The following is a 24,974-nucleotide window of genomic DNA, read 5'->3' as shown; positions in this document are numbered from 1 at the left end:
GTTCATTGGTCTTTATGATGTCGCAGATAATTGGATTGGCCAGATTCTTGGTTTGTAGGATCATGATTGTGGGATACACCAGCTAGACAGGTTGGCTATATACACACACCATGTGGGCCCACGATGCGTGGACTCTAAAACTTATTTTTAGAAAAATAATAATAATAATTAATAACGGCAGTTTAGTAATTTTACTTGCTAAAAAAATTTGTGCTATAAAAAGGTGGACACGTTGTTTGGTAAAATCATAAGTCATGAGTAATTTTTTAGTGAAAATTCTGTAAAGTTTATTATGAAAAACTCAACTGCAAATTAAAGAGTACAATCATCAAGGAAATGAGATGATTATAAATCTAACAAGAATTTCCAAAAAGTCCAAATTCTAAGGGCTCAAAAAAAAAAAATGGCTTTTCAAAATGTTGCCAAATCATCAATTTGAAGTATGTATAGATATATTATATAACTAACATATCAACTTAAACCCAAAATGTACTGCCATCAACTCGATGGACTTCAAAATAATTTTTGCCTCAAAGCATAAATGCTATCATGTTTTGATGTCATGGTCAGAGTATAAGTTCCTAATGAGGTCTTCAAAGAAAATCTTTCAGTAAGTTTTTCATTATTATATAAAGAATCAAATACACTTTTGAGTTTAAATTCACATAATGAAACACTAGAAAACACCACTTGAACTCGAGATATTGGACCAAAAAAGCAATACTAAGCATAGGTATTTAAGTTGAAGTCAGATCCTAACCACCATTAACCATTCATATAGGTCAACAATATCGAAACCATCGATAAAAACGTTCTAGAGAAGTCATAGATTAATTTAGTGCCTCACATAGTTAGGGGTAAGAAATCAATAATAATAAAAAAGCTCAAAATTTTAAGGTTGAAGAGAAGATACACCATTTAATATCTTATAAAGAATAAAATAAATCATTGACTTGTGTTAAAATATTCCTAAAGCCCCCACCAATTTAAAAATATAAAATGTAAACCAAATAAAATTTAAAAAGAAGAAAACACGTACAATTTGAATCATAAATTCAAATCATAAATCGTAGGATCCATCCAAAAAGGGATTCAAAAATCGTTTTGCAAGGATTTTCACATAACGGTCCCAGCTATGGTCAGCTTTATGAGTCCTGTTTCACCAATCCTTCATATCAAAGGGCCTCCTTTTCCTCGGTAAGTGAACTAGCCTTCATATTCCCTTTTCAAAACCTTGATCCAAGTTCCTTTAGGTCTTGCTCTCATTTTCTTTTCAGGCCCTTCAACCAAAGTCAATGTTCCCCTACTTAATAGAGATTTGGTCTCCATTGAATATGACCGAACCATCTCAATATGTCCTCCATCATTTCATCTCTTATTGGGAATACTCTTAGGGCCTTAGTTGGATAGTCCTGAAATGATTTTCTTGAAACAGAAATCTGTAGAACTAATTATTTGGGGAATAAATTCCTGAAAACTAATTTTCACTAAAAATACTGTTTGGATGACACGGCTTGTTTCATTTTTTTCCTTAAATATTATTTAGGTCCCAACGATTGAAAAAAAAATATATTTATCTTATGAAAAGAATGCAGTAAATTATGTTAACTCTATTTGACGTTCTTGATGCAGGAAAACCCCTACCCACACGTGCAAACTGGCCATAAGATAGTCCACTAAGTCACATGTGACCTTCGCCTATCTTCTTAGGGGTCGTTTGGATGCCTGCAAAGTCCTTAGGTTGTAAAGGGACTACAGGTAATCTGATTACAGGGTCTGTTTGGATGCATGTATTTGCCTGTAAAGACTTTACAGGCTGTAATCTGAAACCTGGTAAAAAGCCATGTTTCAGATTACAGGTAAAGTCTTTACAGCTAAGAAGGCATTATACATGTTAGAACACAATGGTTAATAGACACTCATGATACTTAGGGCCCACTGTAATGGGTATGGTACATCCAATCTATCCATCATGTACTTCCCTTGATGCTCTCCTGTGGCCCTAGAAAACAGCTCATCGATTGTCAAATGGACCACACGAGGGAGGATGGGACGTCCACCATTAAAAACTTCTTGATTGCATTTGGGACCCACTGTTATAGGTGGAAGATATCCAATACGTTTAGTGTGTGCATGCTTTAATGCTCTCTTAGGGCCCTAAAAAAAAATCTAGTCCTTATGTGATTTGTGGATTTTGGAAGGTTCACTGCCCAAGTTCTACGGTATGAATACCTACTTTATTCATTGTAAATACTTTACAGGCTAGCCAAACACTTAATCTGTTTGCCTGTAAACAGATTACCACTTAAAAGCCAAACAAAATAGCAAGTAAACCAATTGCACCTGAAACTCTTTTCAGTTGTAATGTGTTTGCAACAAAAAAAATTACAGGCATCCAAACGACCCCTTAGAAATATGGGGTATTATAGCATGCATATTATATGGATATATGGGGTATTTCCCGCAATTGTGTATACAGGGTATATACACAACACATGGCTGTATACAACTGCATACGGATCCCTATGGATGTGCGTACACAGCCCCAACAGTGTATACATAGCATACATTGAGCCTCTTTTGGGTTATTTCCTATTTCACAGGGCTTTAGCTATATTGCAGGTGAATCTCAACTAGCTACTAGTTAGGGCTTTGTATACAGCCATATACACATGCACATGCCACATAGAACATAGCTACCTCAACAGAAGCTGTCCGAATCATCTGGTCCATCATAGATGCCTACGGACGTGTTTGGATTGGGTGAAAACGTTGGTCAACCATGGAGAGGAAAAGAAAACTACAATGCTAACCTAAGCTGTGGAGTTGGAAAGCTTGATATCAGCTTAACGGAAAGAAAATACCATTAGGTTGTTTGTGCTGCATGATGAATTTGCTTGGAGAATCTACCGAAATGAAAAAAGAGCGTTATAATGACAACATTTTGCCATTTAAAATCTCACATCAGAGAGTTACAAAGAGGAAAAGGTTTTACTCACATTTTGAGGAATAGTTTGGAAATGGAAACTGATTTCCTCCTCTTTTTCTGCCTCAAACAGAGGAAACTGTGACATGAAGGAAATCAATTTCCCTTCCATAGTTGACCAAGGTTTTCATCCAATCCAAACACATCCTAAAAGTAAAATTGATTGGACAATATCATAGCCTCAATTGATGTACATTTCTTCACATGTTTTGGTATGCAGTTAATTTTTCATTTAAACGTGTCAGTTTATGCTCATCATCGGAAAGAAGGATCATCCTTCCAGTGTAATCTTCCACTCTTGACCATCTGCAGTGTGAATCATATTTTGGACGGTTTCGATTGAGGTGCCCATATGTCACCTCTGCAGTAGATATGTGCATGGTGTGGATAGTCATTCTCTGCCAGAGTATCAATGTGTATCTCAAAGAACAGCCTTCATTTTGCTGTGAAGAGAAGATTGAACAAAAGAGAGAGGGAGGGAGGAAGAACCATAGAAGAAAAGATCTTTTTTTTTTAAGGGAATGCAATTTTATTGAAAACAGAAAAGATATGAAACTGAGAAATCATCATCCTAGAGGTTACAGAAAGTGAGACCAATGAAAATAAAAAGATATAATAGAACAACAAGCAAAAGGATTAAGGATCAATGACCAAGCAATCACATTAAATGTTGCAATCATGAAAACCTTCTCAGGGCTCCAATGGCTACTGCAAAAGCATCTATCATTGTGCTCCAGCAAAAGCATCTAACACTGTGCTCCAATCAAATCAACCACAAACATGCAATAAGAGAAATTCTCCTAAATACTATACCTCCATGACTACAGAAAATCTCCATAACATTCTTCCTCTATGACTAGAGAAAGCATCTAACATCCCACTCCTCCCAAATCAACCATAATATTCTTCCACCTCCATGCCATGCTAAGGGAAAGGACTCAACTGAGGCCTGCACCACCCAGCAACACTAGAAAAGATGAATCATTCTCAACCAGCACTTGCAAAATAAGAGCATGAACAAATGGTCTATTGTTCCACTTCTTTAAGGCACATAATGCACACATTAGGAATATTCACAAGCATTTTCTACAGATTATCCACTGTAGGGCTGTAGGCACCCTGTTCCCACCCACCAACCAAGTGAACACAATAACCTTGGGAGGTCTCTTATACAGACCATGGAAGAAAGATCAACAACCAGAGAGGCACTTTTAATCCCTGCTACATTCTGCTGGGCTAATGCACTTGAAATGGCAACACCATTACTACAGACAGATTTTCGTTCAACGTTACGATGAAATCTCAACAGGTATAAAAAATAAAATAAAATAAGAAATTCGTTGCTAATGGATCACTGGCGAAAATCAGCACAGAGATAGAGAGATAGGCATTACTAGATGGATCACAAGCGGCATCACCAGCCAAGAAGGGACGAAAATCTTTTTTTTTTCCGAAGTAAATGTCAGTCAATTGATGTTTTACTTCAGAAAATATTACGGGACAAATCCTACATTAAAACGGTTTCACATTTCAAGTACCAGCCAAACACTAATGCACGTGCGCAAGTGGAAATGAGTAGAAGTGGTTTAAAATAAAAAATAAAAAAATTCCCCATCACCGGACAGGCCATCAAGGTGCTTCGGATGGCCTCATTCTCAATCATGTCCTCTTCCTAGTTCATCTCAATGGCCTCATCTCTACAACACTGATTTTTATTCATGTTGTCTTTTAACTGCCCAACACTTTGTCTTACATAGGATGGCAAATCAAATGGTTGACATGTAAAATCTAGTGTCATCGAATGTCTCATCAGTCATCACCCCACATTCTAGAGGCATATCTCCACTTCATCCTACCCAGCTCTAGTTCTAACAGAAATGTTGAAAGACTAAATCGTACCGATCTTGAGGGCCGATGAGGTGCAGCAATGGTGGAGAGAGAGGAAGCCGGAGTAGAGAGATGAGAGAGACTCGTTTGCAATACATGAAAAGAGAGGGTGTCCCTGAACCCTAGCCTCCACTCCCTTTTATAATATCCTTGAACATGTACAATGCATGTATGCTTTCTTGAGCTTTCCTGGTGGGTTGGGCCCAATTGCCCATTGGGCTAATTCAATGCTATTCTAAATGCACTCTTCTAACACTCCCCCTCAAGCTAGACCATCCTAATGAATGAAGTTCAGCTTGGAACAAGGGCTAACATAATCAAACCTAAGAAAGAGAGAAATTATTCTCTAACATCCCCCCTCAAATTCAAGGTGCTTTGAAAGAGGAACTTGAGTTTAGAGAGGCTCATGAAACATTTATTCAAAAGCAGGAAAGAACAAATAATGTGGCTGAACACAAGCTGTAACAATTAGTGAAGGCAACGCAACAAGATGATGAAAAACTTTAGGTGAGCAGACACTTCTACGACTTGACTGATGTGAGCAACCAAACCGACTATCCAGCACAAACGAGTCTGGATCAACTATCCAACTCAAACAAGGCTGGGCCAACTGCCCAATACAATCGTAAGTCCGGACCAACTATCCAATATAAACAACAAGTCCCAGTCAACTCCTCTAATACCATGTTGGCAGCCATGTTAGCGGCATAAATGGGAACAATCAGATGAGGATATTGACTCTATGTCAGCAACGAAGAGAGATCAACAACATGTGGATGAGTGCTATGTGCCAGCAGCAATAAAAAGATGGCCCACAACAGCGAGCAACAATCAGATGTTGATAACACTAATGGTGTAGATTGCAAACACCCTCTGGACGATTTGGATGAACTGTAACAGAAGCTGATAACCCAATACCAGCTGGAACGATTTGAAACAGCAGCAACGTTCTTCAACAGATCAAAGGATGATGGATTTCTTGAGGATTAAACAAAGCAGATTTCAAACTGATCCCGAATAGATGTACGCAACCAGATCAAATCATATGATGCGATCAACAATGGCAGCCCACCAAACTAATCTTGCAACATATCTGAGATCCGGCAGAAGGTAGCAACGATAGAAGATCTGTTTTGCAGCAGCAAATTGAGATCAAAATGGATCCAACAACAACAATGCCAAATCTATGCTTTGAAATCATGTTGAACAGCTACATCATGCCGATCTTGAGGGCCTTTGAGGTGCAAGAATGGTTGAGAGAGAAAGAGGAAGATGGATTAAAGAGATGAAGCAATACGTGAGAGATGAGGGTGTCTCTGAACCCTAGACTCCACGCTCTTTTATAATATCCTTGAATGTGTACAATGCGTGTATGCTTTCCTGGGCTTTCCTAATGGCTTGGGCCCAATTGCTCATTGCACTAATTCAACCCTCTTCTAAATGCACTCTTCCAACAAGAAACACCCTCGTCATCTCCCCATCCATTTGAATAATAGGGTGTAGGTAACAAAAATAATTAATTAACTAAATCCTCATTCATACAATATTCCTGCTGAAGTTGCATTCCAAATACTCCACATTGGTTATGTTCAATTTTAACCCTCAACACTCTAGAGCCTTCCTCCAAACATCAAATTTAGCATTCTCCCCCTCTCCAATCTCATAGACTAACACACAAGCCATTCCAAACACTCCACACACACACGCGCGCAAGCCATTCCTTCAGAAATATCACTATAAGCCATTCCCTTAGAAATACCACTACAAGTCATTCTCGCAAACCATTCCTTCAAAAATATCACTAAAGCCATTCTCTCTCATAACAGCACCGACGTAGATGTCTTTAATGATGTCGACATAATTCCTAGAGTCTGTATACTGTTCATCACCCACCACATAACCTCTCGAGGCACTCTATCTTATGTTCTCTCCACATCCATAGAAACCAAGTATAGATTCTTCCTCTTTTTTATGAAATAACAAAATTTTATTAGAAGAATTGGATGAAAAACAAGACTAAGACTCCAGAATACAAAGACTCAACTTCAACATTCCTTTAGCAAGCGAACCAACCACCCATTAGCATCTCCATCTATGTGATTAAGTTAAAAAAGTTTAAACTTGAGGAGAGTGTGAATATCATTAAGACTAGATACTAGACATGATGGTTCAAAGTAGGCCCCAGCAACCCACCAGATGACAGTTTTCAAGTCGCCTTCCACAACAAGATTCGCGAAGAATGGCATAGAGAAAACTATGAGGACTTCTTTAAGGGCTAAGTCCTCCACATTCAAATTCTCAATTCTTGCAAAACTGCTAAAAGTCGTGCTAACCACCCTTTTATCGCCATGAATAAAAATATCTCAACATGAAAGGCCGAGGATTGCTGATTGGGAGCCATCAAAATAAAGATTCCAAAAACCAAGCGAATGACAAGACCATTTCACCATTGGCTTAGGAGTTACGGCCTATTTGGTTTTCCAATTACAACAGTAAATGGCTGTAATAATGATTACTTACTCTTGTAATTGTGTGGTGACCAATGTTGTCGAATCACATATGCGATCATGTGTGATCGCATATGCCTATGCTATGCGTATATATTTTTTTTTTAATTATTTTTTGAAAATTATATATATATATATATATATATATATATATATATATATATATATATATATATATATAAAAGGGAAATTTTCAAAAAAAAATGTAAAAATATATAAGAAACTAAGGAAAACTTTTCTAAGTTAACAGATAACTAATTTTACATATTTAAAATACATTTGAGAGAGATAAAATCAATAAAACAATGACTTAAACATCAAGTCAACGACATTTAACAATATAGTTAACAAGAAGTAACAACAAAATCAACAAGCTATTTATTTATTATTGTAGAAAATCAACAAGCCATCTTCCTTGAAACTTGAAAGTGCTTGAATCTTGATCTTCCAACTTCCAAGAGGGAGGGAATGTAGGAGAGAGAGAGAGATTAAGATCACTTTGAAGTAGGAAATACAAGAGAGAGAGAGAGAGAGAGAGAGATTAAGACCACTTGTAATTAAGAAATGTAAGAGAAAAATAGAGTAAGAGCAAGGTGTTCTGTAATGGTAACGGTGGCCATAACGGCCACCACCGTTACCTTTACGATACGGGTCGTAACAACAATTACGGCCCTCATAACGGCCGTTACGGTCTCTTTTTTTATTGAAAAAAAAAATCCTGAAAAACTTGTATTTGTCCCGTAATGTTGATTAAAAAGTATGGAAAACATGCATCCGCCCCCATAACAGACAATTACGGAGTTGTTATGGCCTTTATAGGGGATGTAACATGCCGTTAATGGCAATTACGGGTCATTTTTTTCCATAACGGCTATTACGGCCATTACAACCTCGTAACGCGTAACGGTTGTCACCGTTACCTTTACGTAACGGCCTTTACAACACACCATGAGTAAGAGAGTTTTGGAGTGAGAATATTGCAAATGGAGGAGATTTGGAAGCCTTTTTATAGGAAAAATGTTGCTTTTTTGCAAAAAAATAAAAATAAAATTCAATGTGCCATGGCCAATATGTGATCGCATACATCGAATATGCAATCGCATATTTTCACATATGCCACGTATGCGATCGCACATGACAACACTGGTGATGACATCACTTACATTTGATGCAGTAGGGACTACAATAAACAAAACAGTGCAGTAGCAATAAATGCACAGTACTTCCAGAATCTCATCATCATTTTGAATTTGTGATTTTTTCATTCTATATCCCTCCCCAGAACAGGAGCGGATCTTTGATCTTTTATTAGTATCCCCTTTCCTAGGATTGGGACACATACATCAAGAATCCAGTGTGCAATTCATTTGGATGAGATAGACGGAAGGTACCCAATTAGTCATTTAGGTTACACAGAATCGGAGCTAGAAAAAGGGTAGGTTGAATCTTCAAAGTACTCTGTCTGGGTCACTATGTTAAGTTAATGATGATTTTGCTACATTATTTGTTTCACCCAGAAATCATTATAAAAATGATATTTTTATAATTTAAAAATGTAATGATTACAATTTACTTAACATATTTTCTTCATAAGTGTATTTAACTCTCGATTTACAAGCCATAATTGTTACTTTAAAAAACACTTGGAAATTATAATGATAGCTTATTTACCTTGCATTTCATAGGATTGGAAAACCAAACAGGCCCTTATCACCTCTCACTTCACCAGAAACCAATGCCTCCCAAGGGCCTATAATAACATTGACAAGTCCAATGAATAAGAATATTAAATGGAAATTCCTAACATTGAAGAATCTTCCATTCCCTCCGAATGCAACAAATAATGGCAAAAGGAACTCATTTCCAAAGCACTAGCTTTGCAGGCACCACCTCCCCAACTAGCAAAAATCTCCATATGCAAATTCTTCCTCCTCTCTACACATTTCACTAATGCCTAAGAAAAAAGCAACTTCCATTATTGATCACCATAACATGAAGCCAAACTGATTTTTCTAGAGCCCTTATTTCACATCTCAATATTTGTTTCACAACCCTTTCCCAGAGCTTGTAGTGTAACTCCTTAGTTCAATCCTAGATAGCTGGCGCAACTTTATGTCTCCTATGTTCTTGTAAATAGGTATCACAATGCCTCTCCACTCATCTGGCATTTTCTTTGTTTGCAAAATTTTGTTGAAAAGAATAGTTAACCAAACTAATGCGGGAGCATTTTCACACTAGGCTCGAGTGGGGTGGCTTGTGGGATGCAGGGGCACACTTGAGGTGGGTGGCCCGCATAACCCATAGATTTGGGGCCCATGTGAGGCTGGTGGCTCGTGTGAGGCAAAACCCATGGATTTGGGGCCTAGGCTATGAGATAAAGGGATTAATTCGACATGCTCTATCAGTTCGAGCTTTTAGAGCAAGTGATTAATTGTCCTGCATCAAATTGGTATCAGAGCAGGAGGTCTCGTGTTCGAGACTCCTCACCAAGGGTAATTAATGCGGGGGCATTTTTACACCAGGCTCAAGTGGAGTGGCCTGTGGGATGCAGGGGCACACTCGGGGTGGGTGGCCCGCATAAGCCATGGATTTGGGGCTCGTGTAAGGCGGGTGGCTCGTGTGAGGTGGAACCCATGGATTCGGGGCCCACAAGGAGGGTTCGGCCGAGGACCAAACCCATGGATTTGGGGCCTGGGCTATGAGATAAAGGGATTAATTCACCATACTCTATCAGTTCGAGTTTTCAGAGCAAGTGGTTAATTGTCTAGCATCACTAACTAACTAATCCACTTTTGCTAGTATCTTCCTTCTATAGTTCTATCAGTATATAATGTCCCCATGACCTTTCCTTATCCTAATTCTCTGAGAATGCACACATTATCCCACCACCAAGGATCAGAGGCCCACCCTAGTTTTATAACTGTCCACATTTCTATTCAATAAGCTAAATAAGTAGTGTCTCCCATCTCTCCCTATCACCACTTGTCATTAAGCCCCTCTAAATCTAATCCTCACCTTGACACATCTAATGTGAGTTGTTTCTCTAATCTCTACTTCTCTCCCACAATTTTTATATTTTACAAATATCTTTTCTCCAGCTCTAAAGCGAAACCTACCGTGCAATCCATCGAAGAATCTATATTTGACTGCACTTCTTTCCTTGCTTTCGCTTTATCATTTTTATATTTTTTGAGGTTTTCCACATTTCTACTTCCACAAAGCAATTCATAACTAAACCTTTTTTTTTTCTAATTGGGTTCCATACCTTATCCTCACACCACATTTCTTAGGGTTACCTTTCTTACCTTTAGATTCCCCAAGTACTTCTTTCACGACTCTTTTTATACAGTCAACCAAATCCGCCCACATCTACCCAGCCTTTGCTTCAAGATTCCACTTGCCATGTTCTATCACTTCCTCTCCAAACAACATTGATATTTCCCAATTTAGTGAAGTGAAACAACAACAAATTCAAGTGCAACGTGCAAGTTACAGGAAGCATCAATTTCAAAATATAAGCAAGCATAAATAGGTAAGAAGCAGGAGCGGGAGTGAGAGTCCAAAATACAATTCGAAGCAGGAGCAGCCTAGTCAAAAGAATCTTGCGACAAAGATTACCCCATTTTAACTTTCGGCAATATTTATTCTCCTCTTCCCTAGTTCTTAATGCACACATCTAAGACCACCAACTTCTTTTGTGTAATGAGGGGTAATTGGTTATGACTTTACAGTCATTGTAAGTTGATCGTTGTCCTTTTAAGCAGGAAAAGTCTATCTGTGATAGGCTTCATAAATGTGTGTGTGTTTGTGTGTGTGTGTGTGTGTAAAGTTTATGGTATGTATCATCCACTATTAAGAGTCACCAAATGCTCATCTCTTTTCTACATGAGTATTCGCTATCGCTAAAACATATGCCGTTGCAAGCTCAAGGATCACCTCTCATGACTCATTTCTTTCCACAAACCCACGTCCTCCATATGCCATCTCATACTCCATCAAAATTGCCGGTGATTTTTGTCATCATCATACCTTTATACCAGCTCTTTGAGGTCTGTTTTATGAACCTTGCTTCACTGGTCAATATCTCAAAATAACATGATGTGTTTTTTTTAGTGTAGCTCCTTTTACATCAATGTGCCTGGATGATGGTGCTACTTCACTTTTGAACGATTTTTCAGTTTCGAAGAACATTTCTGCTATTTTCCTATTTTTGCACATATCATTTCCTTTTTCCACTCTAATTTTATTCTAAGGGGCTGTTTGGATTCATGGAAAGGAAACATTGTTTCCGATGAATCTCACTTCCCTTTTTTTTGTCAAACCTTTCTTTGTGGGAATTTCTGGGAAACACCATTTCCCACTTTCTGTCTTTGTTGGAAAACAAAAAAGGTTTATTTTCTTGCTTCCACCCCTACAAAAGGCGTCCACAATGAAAGGGAAATGGATTTCTGAAGGATTAAGCCCAAATGTACCACCATCCATCTTCAATCCCCACACAAGTGCCAAATGTGCCATTGTCCATCTTTGGTTATGTCCTACACGTACCACTATGACACATGCCAAGTGCCACATGTGCCAACAACCATCTTCTCTTGCACCCCACATGTGCCACCATCCATCTTCTATTGCACCCCACATGTGCTACTGTGCCACATGCACCACCATTCATCTTCACTTGAGTTGTGCCCCACGTATGAAGCACTCAACATGCACCAATCTGTCACATGCGCCATTGTCCATCTTTAATCACTCCAAATATACCACATATGCCAGTAATGTGCACAAGTGTTACCATTTAGCTTCAAGTATCTATGTGTCAAATGTGCTAATGTGTGTCTTGTGCCATATGTGCCACCATATGGCTTCAAGCACCTCACATGTGCCACAATTCAGCTTCAAACAACCACATATGCTGCATATGACAAAGGTGCATCTATCCATCTTCAAGCATCCCATATGGGCCAATGTGCTAATCCGGCACATGCTGGTGAATACCTAGAATTCTCCTAAGAAAATTTGTTTGTAACAACAAATTTGAAAAAAGATCCTAAATTTATAAGAAAATATTGTTGATAAACAAACAATGAAAAAAATTGTTTCCTTTCTCACAGTTTTCTGGAAATAAGGTTTCCCTAGAAACACTATTTCCTTTCCTCTGCTTTCCATGAATCCAAACAGGCCCTAAAGGCATGGATAGGGCCTGATTGGATTCATGGAAAAGAAAATGGAGCAACTACTAAACTAGTGCTTCCTGGTAAACATTACTTTCCGGAAACTGTGGGAAAGGAAAAATACTTCCCACCGTTTGTTTCTCTACAAGATTTTCCTGAAATCTTGGTTTTCGCAACGACGGTCCAGGTTCTGGATCCAGTACAGCATGCACAATATACCAGCTATGCATAGAAAGAAAACAGAAATGTAGGCATTACCTGTAAGGTTGCGAGCACCCCACAGGGGCCCCCTTCATGTTGCACGAGACCCATACATGTTTCTGGATCGGAGCTAAACCTGTGGGCACAAATACACACAAAATTAGTTAGAAGGGATATTGAATTGCAATGAAATGTTCTTCAATGTGTGAGCAATTTTGGGCACTGAAAGATAAAGGAACAATTACAAAGGTATCAATTATCATGTAGCAATATTGTAAGGTACTGATCCATCAGAACATGAATAGTGTCCCAATGCATCCATTTTTTGTACAAGTGGGGCCCATTACTATGGTGATTCAATCAGTTGATATGCATAGACACACCGTGGATGGGGTAAGCCCATAAACATATTTTCCATATTAGAGAATTCCATCCACCAAGTCTATAATTGTTATTCTGGAAGGTGGTTGTGCTTTTTCATCATTGCTTATCTGTAACTGATCAAAGGCTTACAATTGGCTAATCTGGGAGATTCTTCAAGTGTCACACAGTCGGTTCCTTCAGATAAATGATTGGGATTTCTGAGCCATGGGCCCTACAACAAAAGCTAGCACATCAGGTCACTGTTCAGATTCCCATGCATCAGGACACTATAATTCCTATATTCTGGAATAGCAAAGTAGCAAGTAAATGAATGGATTTTGGAAGTACCAAGGTATTATGCAACTATATCGAACGGCATATGTGCCAGCTTGTTGACCGATATGATATGGGCCATAACAACCAAAAAAAAAGTTCTTTTGGGGGGGTGGGGGAGGTTTCGTTCATAGAAGACTGGATTCGATGCAATATGTATGCCACCTGGCTATCATAATGTAGAGGAATGGAGGAAGATGTTGAAATCCCATATCTTAGTCAAGTGTTTCAAATAGCGCTCGTACCGTAGCAATAGTGTACGCTGCGTAGCATAGCTAAATAGCATAAATCCCCTATAGCGTACACAACAGGGGTCGTAGCGTGTAACGTTTGTAGCGTATGCTATAATGTTTTTTTAAAGCTCTTGTTTGTTAAAAACGGTGTAAAATTCATCTCTCAAAAAAAAAAAAAAAAAAAGGTGCAAAACTCACTTCATGAAAAGCTTAAAATGTGAAGTTAAAATCAAACATTTTCTTTGTTTACTTTCACTTAAAATGGTGGTGATCCTTTGTTAATGTGAAGCTCACACATTAACAAAACCTTTAAAACTAAACTTAAAAGACAAAGGGTTCCGAAAGAGGGTTTTCGAAAATCCCTCTTTGTATTGATGACATCTGTATTGTAGTTAATATTCTTAATCTGTGGGATTTTTATTTCTTTCTCATACCTGAGTTGCGACTTGTAGTTTCAATTAGACTATCAATTAAAGTGGTTTGTTTAAAATGTTGTTGACATGAGGATTATTTGATTTGGTTTATAACTTTATATATATGGATTGGCTTTTGATAAGTAATAATTAATAACTTTTTTTTAACATGCTTATGCTTGAATGAATCATCATTTAGGCATTTTTATATTTTTTGCTTTTTTCTTACTATTTATCATGTTTTTTTTCCTATTTTTCAATTAAAAAATATAAGTATTGTGTAGCTCACACTACACACTACAAAGGGTTGAACGCTACACAACACACTACCACTATTTGAAACACTGATCTAGTATGAGCCATTGCACGATATTCGGCTTCAACAGATATATGAGCAACAATAGATTGTTTCTTACTTTTATATGTAACAAGATTTCATCCAACAAAAGTACAAGACCCTATAGTAGAGTGCCTATCGGAGGGAGAAACGACCCAATTAGCATCACAAAATCCATTGCTATGCAAGCATCCATTATTGGAATAAAGAAGACCATGATTAAGTGCACCTTTCAAATAACGAGGTATTCAATAAACTGCTTCGAGATGACGACGACAAGGTCATTACATGAAGTGACTTACAATGCCAACAACATAGGAGACGTATGGCCATGTAAAATTAAGATAGGTTAAGCATTCCACTAGTCAACAACACATCCAGGGATTATTCATCGAATCGTCGCTCGTGCAATTTATGATTGACTTCAAGAGGAGTTTCAACAAGTCGAGCCCCAAGTAATCCAATCTTGGAAAGAGGATCAGGGGCATATTTACATTGAGAGAGAAAAAATCCTCCTTTAAAATGACCAATCTCAATGCCAAGGAAGTACTTTAGCAACCTTAGATTCTTCATTTCAAATGAAGAAGCTAAGAACTTAACCTATGCAATTTCGATGGGACTCGTACCAATGAGAATGATGTCATCCACATAGATAATAAGATTAGACATGTGGCCATCCATCTGACAAATATAGAATGATCAAGAGCGCTTCTTTTAAACACAATGTGGAAATTGTATTGCCAAGTTTTTCAAACCAAGCACAAGACAACTGTTTGAGTCTTACAAAGTTTTTTGAAGATGACATAGTTTTCCAATCTACCCTTTAGTGTTATATTGAGTAGAAACCATTTAATGGGACTTCATCACAATTTTTTAAGAGAGAAATACAAGTATATCGTAGATAATCATCAATAAATGACAAAAAAGTATTTGAATCCAAAGATATAAGTTAGAGGATCCCATACATCCAAATGGATAAGTTGAAATGGGAATGTTCTTATAATACTCAGAGGATAAGTAGTTCAAGGGTTCAACAGAGGATCAGTAGTTCAACAGTGCTTAAACAATTGACAAGTTTCACATTAGAATGCATCTTTCTAGTTAAATTTATCTGGAAATAAAAGATAGGATGACTTTAAAGATAAATGTCCTAAACAAGTATGTCAAAGAGTTGCCCGATCTTTATTCTCTAAAGCAGAAACATAAGCAGCACCAGAAGCTACTTGATTGAGAAGATGTAAGTCGTTTATATTCACGACCATCGCCAATCATCGTATTCGTTGCTAGATCATGGATAACACAATATGATGAATTAAAAATGACATAACAATTCAGTTGTTTAGTCAGGGAACTAACAAGAGAAGATTAGAGGCAAAAGATGGAACATGAACTTCAAACAAGACAGAGAATTAGAAAGATGAAAGGTTCCCTATCCCAAAGCTTTTGAAAATGAACCATCAACTAATCGAATACTACTGGAAATAGAAGTGTAGGAAGTATATCTAATCATTGTTGTCATGTGCGATCGCATATGCGCATATCCATATGCAAATCGCATATGTGATCATTGCATATGCGATCGCATATTGGCCATGGCACATTGAATTTTTTTAAATTTTTTTGCCAAAAAACAACATTTTGCGTATAAAAAGGCTTCCAAATCTCCTCCATTTGCAATATTCTCACTCCAAAACTCTCTTAATCTATTTTTGTCTTACATTTCTTAATTACAAGTGGTCTTAATCTCTCTCTCTCTCTCTCTCTCTCTCTCTCTCTCTTGTATTTCCTACTTCCAAGTGATCTTAATCCCTCTCTCCTACATTCCCTCTCTCTTGGAAGTTGGAGGATCAAGATTCAAGCACTTTCAAGTTTCAAGGAAGATAGCTTGTTGATTTTCTACAATAATAAATAAATAGCTTGTTGATTTTGTTGTTATTTCTTATTAACTATATTGTTAAATGTGTTAAATGTGGATGACTTGATGTTTAATTGATTTTATCTCTCTCAAATGTATTTTAAATATGTAAAATTAGTTACCTATTAACTTAGAAAAGTTCTCATTAGTTTCTTATATTTTTTTGAATTTTATATATATATATATATATATATATATATATATATATATATTAATTTTTCAAAAAATAAATAAATAAATAAAATATGTGCGATCGCACATGATCGCATATGCGATTCGACAACATTGCATCTAACGATTGTACCCGTCATATGATCAAATACTTGAGAATCAATAATCCGAGACGTCTGAGAAACACGATTCGCAAAAGCAGAACCTGACTATCCTATCTAGTTAACAACGGAAAGAAAGGCTTTAGAGCACAGCCACTTGTTGTTGTAATTCAGTAATGGTTTGATCTTGTGGGTCTCAATCTTTAGTAGTGCTTAAATTAACAAAAGATTTACTTTTAGTTCTTTTAGGCAAAGATGGGAATGAAGAACCCAACAATGGTCCTTTGAATAATGACTTTTTCCACAATTTGTACATCGAAGCTTCTTCTTCTTTTTTGTGTCAACATATCCTTGTTCAGTGCTATGCCCTTTAGAAACTTTGGTGTCCGTCATCAAAGTTGACAGATAAGGAATAGTTTGAAAAGTACCTCGTCCTCGAGCTTCTGTACACATGTAATTACTCTAGAGAAGGCAGGGATTCTCTACCAAGAATTTGTATGTGCTGATGTTCAAATTCTTGTCGAAGACCAATAAGAAAATTGAATATTCGGAGTTGATTCATTTGACTTTTCAGATTTTCCAAGTCCAAAATAGTCCTTTGGCAATTATTTAATTCTTCCCCTTTTTTGTTTAAGTGAGAACAAAGGATTCTTCTACAATTCCTTCACCCTGTTCAAGACTGATGATTTCCACATGAAGCTGATAAAGATGTGTTAACTCTTCTCGGTGAGAAGACATCTTAGCTACTTTATCCCATACGTCCTTCACAGTTTTTAAAAGGTAAGGTCCACGACCAATGATGATTTGCATGGAGCTTTGAAGACAAGACACTTTAGCTAATTTTCACTTTCCCACTCCTTTTTTTAGAGGTAACTGAAATTTTATTAAAAATAGCCAACAAAAAGATGGGAAAAGTATACAACTTGGCCGAAAGGCTAGACCAAAAAAGAAAGATCAGCAAACTGAGCTACCCTTACATAAGGAACCCACACCAAACAGCACATTTGATAAAGTGAATGACCCTCTCAACTAAAGAGCTCCTGCTTTGGAAGCGTAGATTGTTGCAGTCCTTCCATATGAACCAGAAAATTTCCAAAATAACAAGCCACCAAACTGCTTTCCGAGACTTGCCTACAACCCCTCCAAGCGCAACCCACAAGAGGTGGTCCACTGAATTCAGCATTACCCAAAAAAATATGGAAGCGGAGAAGGAAATGATCCCAAACTTTGCAGGCGAATAGACAATGAATGAAAAGAAGGTCAATAGACTCCGTGTCCAGCATACACATTAAGCATATGTTTGGGATGATAAGGGGTCTCTTTTGAAGATTATCGATGGTTAAAACCATCTTCCTTCCTACCAACCAAACAAAAGTTACAACTCTTGGAGGAGCTTTGAAATTCCAACGATGGAAAGGATGAGAGGGAGAGCTAGCCGGCTTAGAAATCAAGCTATAGAGCGATCTAACCAAGAAAACACCCGAGTTGTTGCCTTTCTATACCATCGCATCTTGATCTTGGGGCGAAGGAACATGAAGAGATAAAAGATTCAACGGGCTAATGAATTCCCCGACTTCCTCATTATTAAGATTCCTTTGGCATGAGGGAGACCAATGCGCAACCGTGGCACATATAGAATAACAACAATCCACAAGAATAAATCTATCTGTAGCAAGATCGGCTATTCTCAGAAAAAGCTTGTGCAAAGGATGATCTTTACACCACACGTTAATCCAAAAGCAAATGTGGTTTCCCCTTCCAAGAGAAAAAGAAAAAAGCTTCCCAGAACAGATATTCAGTAAACACAATTGCCTTCCAAACACTGGAAGTGTGATAAAGAGAGGAAGACTTTATGCTCCAATCTCCCACCTAAGTGTCGTATTTGCTAACAAGAATTTCCTTCCATAATTTGCCCCCCTCCACACCGAACCTCTAATGCAGGATATTTCGTATCGGTATCGGTGGGCGTAACGGTGCCCACCGTTACCTATACGGATACGCAATGCAAATTTATTTTTTCGTCAAAAAATTAAGGAAAAATATCCATTAAATCCGGAATATTCTAAATATTCCAAATATGCATTCATTTATAATTTGGAACATGTTTAAGGTGGTGTAACGGTCCCCTCTTTGGTGAGAAGTTGTATCAGACTGCCTGATGAATTTATGAACTTGACAACCTAGTATTGGCTGTAGATCTTTTATATTTAATTATCTAACTATATAATATCAATATGAATTAATTAGAATGAATCTAATACCAAAATATCTCATATTTGTAGGTATTGGTGTATTACATACCTGTGACTTGTGTACATTTTATTTCAACATACAATCTAGGGACTTTTATATCCAATTATATAATTCATATATCGAACAAATTAATATAATTTTTCCCAATAAATCTTAAGAAAAAATTTGAAATTACATTCAAGTAAATAGTGTTGTCGATTTAGAGCCAATTTGGTGGACCATTTGATGCCCCGAATCAACGTTAAATTCATGCAATCTATTGGCACTTATCTCACTAATGGATTAGTGTATATTAATTGAACAGTGAAGAATGAAAAATATCAAATGATCCTATTTCAGACAAACAAGTGTTTGCAAATTAACAGTGAAAATCATTTAAATAATTTAATTTTGGAATTGTGACATGGCAACAACAATGCCATAATTTAATTTATTAATTTTGAGTTAATGTATGCCTCATGGACAATTTTTACGGCCATGTACATAGGGCCCACCATGATGTGTGTATTGCATATCAATGACATCCATCCGTTTTATCAAATCATTTTAAGGCATAGTCCAAAAAATGAGGTAGATCCATATCTAAGGTGGACCACTAGTGGGTGAGGCCTTAAAATTGGGGACTACCTTAATGTATTTATATATCCGTGATGTCGATCTATTTTGCCAGCTCATTTTAAAGCATGATCCAAAAAAAAAGGCAAATTTAAACCTTAGGTGGACCGCTAGTGAATGATGCCCTGAACATAGGACCCACCTTGAATCCTTGATGCATTTGTTGTATATACACGTTGTCCATTCTTTTTGCCAACTCATTTTAGGGCATGGCCCAACAAATGAGGCAAATCCAAATCTTTGGTGGACCACATGGTAGGGATTGAATTCCCACAATTAAAACTTCTATTATTATTATTATTTTATTTTATTTTTTATTTTTAAGCTGTGACTTGTGTTTTCCTTGATCCAGGTCCATGCAACCTTATCATTAATTTCAATGGTAAATAAACATTACAGTGGGCCATAATAAGTTTTTAATAATGGGCATTCAATCCTACTGTGCGGTCCACTTGAGATCTGGATTTGCATCATTTTAGGTACCATGCCTTGAAATGATCAGGAAAAACTGATGGGTAGCATATACAATACAACACATAAATCAAGGTGGGCCGCATGCACTAAAACAATGCAAGTGCACAGTGGGCATTCAATCCTACTGTGCAGTCCACTTGAGATCTGGATCTGCTTCATTTTAGGGACCATGCCTTGAAATGATCAGGAAAAACTGATGGGTGGCATGGATATATAATACAACATATAAATCAAGGTGGGCCACATGCACTAAAACAATGCAAGTGCACAGTGAGCATTCAATCCTACTATGCGGTCCACTTGAGATCTGGATCTGCTTTATTTTAGGGACCATACCTTGAAATGATCAAGAAAAACTGATGGGTGGCATTGATATATAATACAATACATAAATCAAGGTAGGCCGCATGCACTAAAACAGTGCAAGTGCACTAAGCAGTGTGCACCGCAGACCACTTTAAAAAAAAGGTGCATGGCTGTTTTACAGCCACGCCACCCGTTCATTTTTTTCGAGACCAAGAGAGAGGGAGAGAGAAATGAGAGGGAAAAAGAAAAAATGAGAGGGAAAGAAAGGGAAAATGTGAGAGAAGGAGAAAACGAGAGGGAAAGAAAGGGAAAAAGAGAGAGAATGAGAAAAAACGAGAGGGGAAGACGCAGTAGGGCCACAGTCGCAGCCCGAGAAGAAGAAGAAGAACAAAAAAAAAGTAATTTTTTTTCCATTTTTTCCTATTTTCTTTGGGCCCGTAACAGTTATTACGGTACCGTAACAGCCGTTATGGACTGTAACGGTCGTTACGGGCACAAAAAAGAGGGGGTGGCCATTACGACCCCGCAACGCGTAACGATCACGGCCGTTACCGTTACGTATCGGCTGTTATGGCTGATACGTAACCGTTTTCGAACACCCTGCTCTGATGCCATTCCCAAGAAGAGCAGTATTCATAAGATTCAGATTTTTCAAACCGACTCCACCCTTCTTAATCAATCTGTAAATGTCTTCCCAATTTAGAAGATTGAACTTTCCCCCTTCCTCGGCCCTTTTCCATAGGAACTCTTTCCTCAATTTATCAATCCTTTGCAAAACTAACTCAGGGCATTTATAAAGGGGCAAAAAGTAAATAGGCATGTTGGACAAGGCCGCTTTAATAAGAAGTAAACGACCTCCCAACAATAGGTACTGGCGCTTCCAAGTAGATGCTTTCTTTCTACATTTTCAATCACCCTGTCCCAAAGATGCCTTTCAATCACCCTGTCCCAAAGATGCTTAGCTGATTTTTCGATGCAAAGCAGCAACCCAAGATAAGTGGAAGGAAAAGAGCCACTCTTGCATCCGAAAACATTTGCCAAACGCAATAATTCTTCACGATGCATATGAATGCCCAACATTTCTCTCTTAGGGCCATTAACACTTAGGCTTGAAATTGCTTTTTTTTTTAAATGACAATTGACAGTTATCAACTGAGATACCATGTGACAAAAGAGAATCGTATCATCCGCGTATTGAAGATGAGTGACTTGCACCCCTATCTCCGCTGCCTTGAACCCAGCAATCAATCCCTTTTCATCAACCATATGAAGCATCCTACTAAAGGCTTCCCCAACCACCACAAAGAGATATGAAGTAAGCAAATCTCCCTATCTAATGCTACAAGAAGATTTGAAAAAGTTGTTTGGCGATCCATTAATCAATATAGAAAAACTAGATTGAACACAAGATTTTATCCAACCTCTCCATTTAGAACCACATCCTAACTACACAAGCATAAAATCTAAGAAATTGGTCCTATCTAATAGCCTCTTGAGTAAGCTTCAAGCAAGCCTGAGATCATGCAATTCTAAGTCCATTTGAGTGAATTAAAGCTCATTTATAAAACGCCCATATGGTAGTGGCGGGATTTAGGGGCAATTTTGTCATTTTCTATTATTAGGGCTTACCTAATTAATTTAAGCGTATATAAGCCTGTGTTATGAAGGTGTCATGGCTGGTTATGATGATGATAATGATGATGAAATAAAGTAATGCAACTAAATAGCTGCACAAGTCGATTGGTCAAGATTTGAAGAATACACCTATTCAAATGGTCTTAATTGATGATCTAGACTGAATTTGTGGTCTGATGATCAATCTGATGGGATTGGCAGTTAGATTACATTGTGGGGCTGGGAGGAGCAATCAGATGATAATTATATTTTTGGGATGTTTTAGTTAGTTATTATGTTTTGATTAAGTATTTAATAATTTTCCAGTTTTGCATATTAGGGTACCGAATAATGTTCAAATGATACGTAAGTGGTCCCGTTTGATAGCTCATTGAGTTAGCTTACAAACGAGCCCGATATTATGCAGTTATAACTCCATTTGAGTTATGACCAATTTACACCAGGCCCATATGAGGGTCACGGGATTCAGGGGTGTTTTGGTAATTTTTTGTTATTAGGACTTCTCAACTTGGTTTATGTCTATATATAGCTATGCTATGGAGATCTAATGCATTGTTATGATGATGATTTGAATAAAAACTTCTTTGGTTTGCTGTTTCTTTATTCAGTATAATATTTGGAGAGAGGGTTTTTCGCAATCTCTAGCATTTGACTAGGGAATTGTAGAGTTCTTCCCACAATCTCTTTCTTCTTCTCTTTGATCTATTTGCATCCCTTTTTAGGGTTTGCATTATAAAGGGTCTAGTTTTGGTGTTCTTTGATTCGGTAGATGATTTCGAGGGGGTGATTGTGATGCATCCGGCAAGAGGACTGTTGGGGTTCTTCACTCCAATCTTGTTTGTCTTCATTTGACCCATTTGCATCCACCCTTTCGAGTTGGCATAAAAGATTCTACTACCGAATCCTTGAAACAGACCACTAACAGAGCGACTGGATCATGTGAATCACATTGAGCATCATGTCTCGCTTCATTCTGGGTCTCCATTTGCAGACATGTTCTCTTAACGCATTTCAGAACGATAATGAAACCCACCCTTCTTGTGAAGTGGGGAAATTAGCCCAATATTAGTCATTGCCTCTTAATTGAATGGGATAATTAATTACAGTTCATTTCAATTGAGCAACCAAATGAACCTTCACATAACAATTTTTGTTTATAAATGAATGTCTTGATATCATCCAAATCCCAATCTGATTAGATGTGGACTTCTTAATTCAAACTCAAATGGAAGCACTGTTTTCAGATTTCAAAGTTAAAAGAAGGTTACCCCCAACATCTTCCTAATCACTAACCAAAAAAATATTTATAAAAAAAAAAACAAAACAAAACGCAGTCTAAAAGTGAAAAGAAGTAAATACTTGATCCCCTGATTGCTCCACTGCACGAGAATGTCCCTTGAGACACCAGCCCCAAACACCATCGAAAACAACTGATCTGCATCCACAGTTGACAGCTCTTCCCCGCCAGAACTCAAATCCCTATCCTTTTCTCCTGAACCGGCTGCCGCCCGCTCCACTCTCTGGCTGCTGCCCGTTGGACCCGCTGCAACGGTTTTCTCCACCTTAGGTACAGCAACGCTGCTCTTCGCCAAAAGCATCCGCTTCTCTGCAGCTGCCGCCATAAGCTCCCGCTGCAGCCTCCGATTCTTCGCTTCCGGGGACTCGTCCGGAATCGGGGCCGCATTTTCTCGGGGCTTGCTGCGCTTTGCCTCCGGCGGAGAGGGCTGCAGGCTCATGCGCAGCGCCATCTGCAGATCCTCTTCTTCTTGATCCACCATCACAGCCTCTCTCTCTCTCTCTCTCTCTCTCTCTCTCTCTCTCTCTCTCTCTCTCGGATCGGAGACTAAACCCTAGTGGATCAAATGCTAGGGTTGTGATCGAAAAGGGATGGGGTGAGAGGGTCGGATGATCATGCCTGGTGCGAATTGGAGTGGGAGAGAAGGGATCGGAACCCTAGACCGGCGGAACGAAGTGCGAAAAAACCGAAAGGTGGGGCACTCGTAAGGCCTATCTCAGGGGATACATGACCCTTTTTATTTACTTCCGACAGGGCGTTTCCGGAGTTGCGAAAAAACATTTGATGCTCTGGCAGAGTGCGACGAACCATACGCACGCAATTATAAATTGCGTACGTGGCATCTATTTCATATCAATCAGAACGTCCAAACTATGGTCTCAGTTTAAATGCACCATGAACCAAAATTAAACCTCGTTTGATTATCAGAATATAAGATTAGTGGACATTGATTGGACAATTAGGATGAAAAATATCTATGGGGCCATAAATCTACTTTGATTTTGCGGGACGCGATTTAGGTAGCACTAGAGTTGTACATGAACTGAGTTAGCCCAGTTAACACTTCCGACTTGACTTGAAAAAGATCAAATCGACTCGGTTTGAAACTGAGTTCCAATTGAGTCAAGCTGATTTTTGGGGCTCAAAAAAAATTAAACGGAGTTCGAGCTTCTCTGAGCTTGATTTGACTTAGATTGAACCTCAACTTGAATCAAACTCAGATGGAACTAGTTCGGTGACTTAGTTATTTTGATATCGATGTTGCTCACAAAGTATTTGATGAAATGACTCAACGAAGTGTCAATTGGTGGCGAGGAAGGTATAGATATGAAACAAATGCCCTTATATCTTGATTTTGATATTGCCTATTAGGTGTTTAATGAAATACATGTAAATTGTTGCTGCAGTTTTACATACTGTGAGAAATTGAAGGTGCACTCCATATGCTTGAGAAAATTTCATAGAGTCTTGATCTCTCGAATTGGCCCGAGCTGCTGACCGAATCGAGCCGAGCTGGCCAGTCAGGCTCAAAGACTGAGCCATGCCGAATTCAAACTGGAGTCAGCTAGTGCCCAAGCCGAGACAAGTTGTACCAAGCTCGACTCGGTTCAACTCATGTACAACTCTAGCTAGCGCCCGAATGCAGGACAACTAGCTAGTGTCAAAGCTCTATGGGCCCCACCATAATGTATATGTTTTATCCATGTTGTCCATTCATTTTTTTCATCTTAATAAACCCAAAAATAAAATAGATCTAAATTATAAGTGAACTGTAGC

General features: G+C 38.1%; 1 protein-coding gene across 1 annotated transcript in view; it reads right to left on the bottom strand.

Moving 5' to 3' along the window:
• The window catches only part of LOC131237397 (uncharacterized), a 63,442-nt gene extending 39,522 nt beyond the window's left edge, over positions 1-23,920 (bottom strand). The window contains exons 1-2 of the mRNA XM_058235132.1: positions 23,261-23,920; positions 12,810-12,888 (exon numbers count right to left, since the gene is read on the bottom strand). Coding sequence (XP_058091115.1) covers positions 12,810-12,888; positions 23,261-23,679 — 498 coding nt within the window. The 5' untranslated portion in view covers positions 23,680-23,920. The remainder of the gene's footprint in view (positions 1-12,809; positions 12,889-23,260) is intronic.
• Positions 23,921-24,974: the final 1,054 nt, after the last annotated feature.

The sequence above is a fragment of the Magnolia sinica genome, chromosome 2 (assembly GCF_029962835.1).
Source record: "Magnolia sinica isolate HGM2019 chromosome 2, MsV1, whole genome shotgun sequence".
Lineage (NCBI taxonomy): Eukaryota > Viridiplantae > Streptophyta > Magnoliopsida > Magnoliales > Magnoliaceae > Magnolia > Magnolia sinica.
The sequence above is the reverse complement of the archived record's forward strand: the minus strand, read 5'-3'. Positions and strand labels throughout refer to the sequence as shown.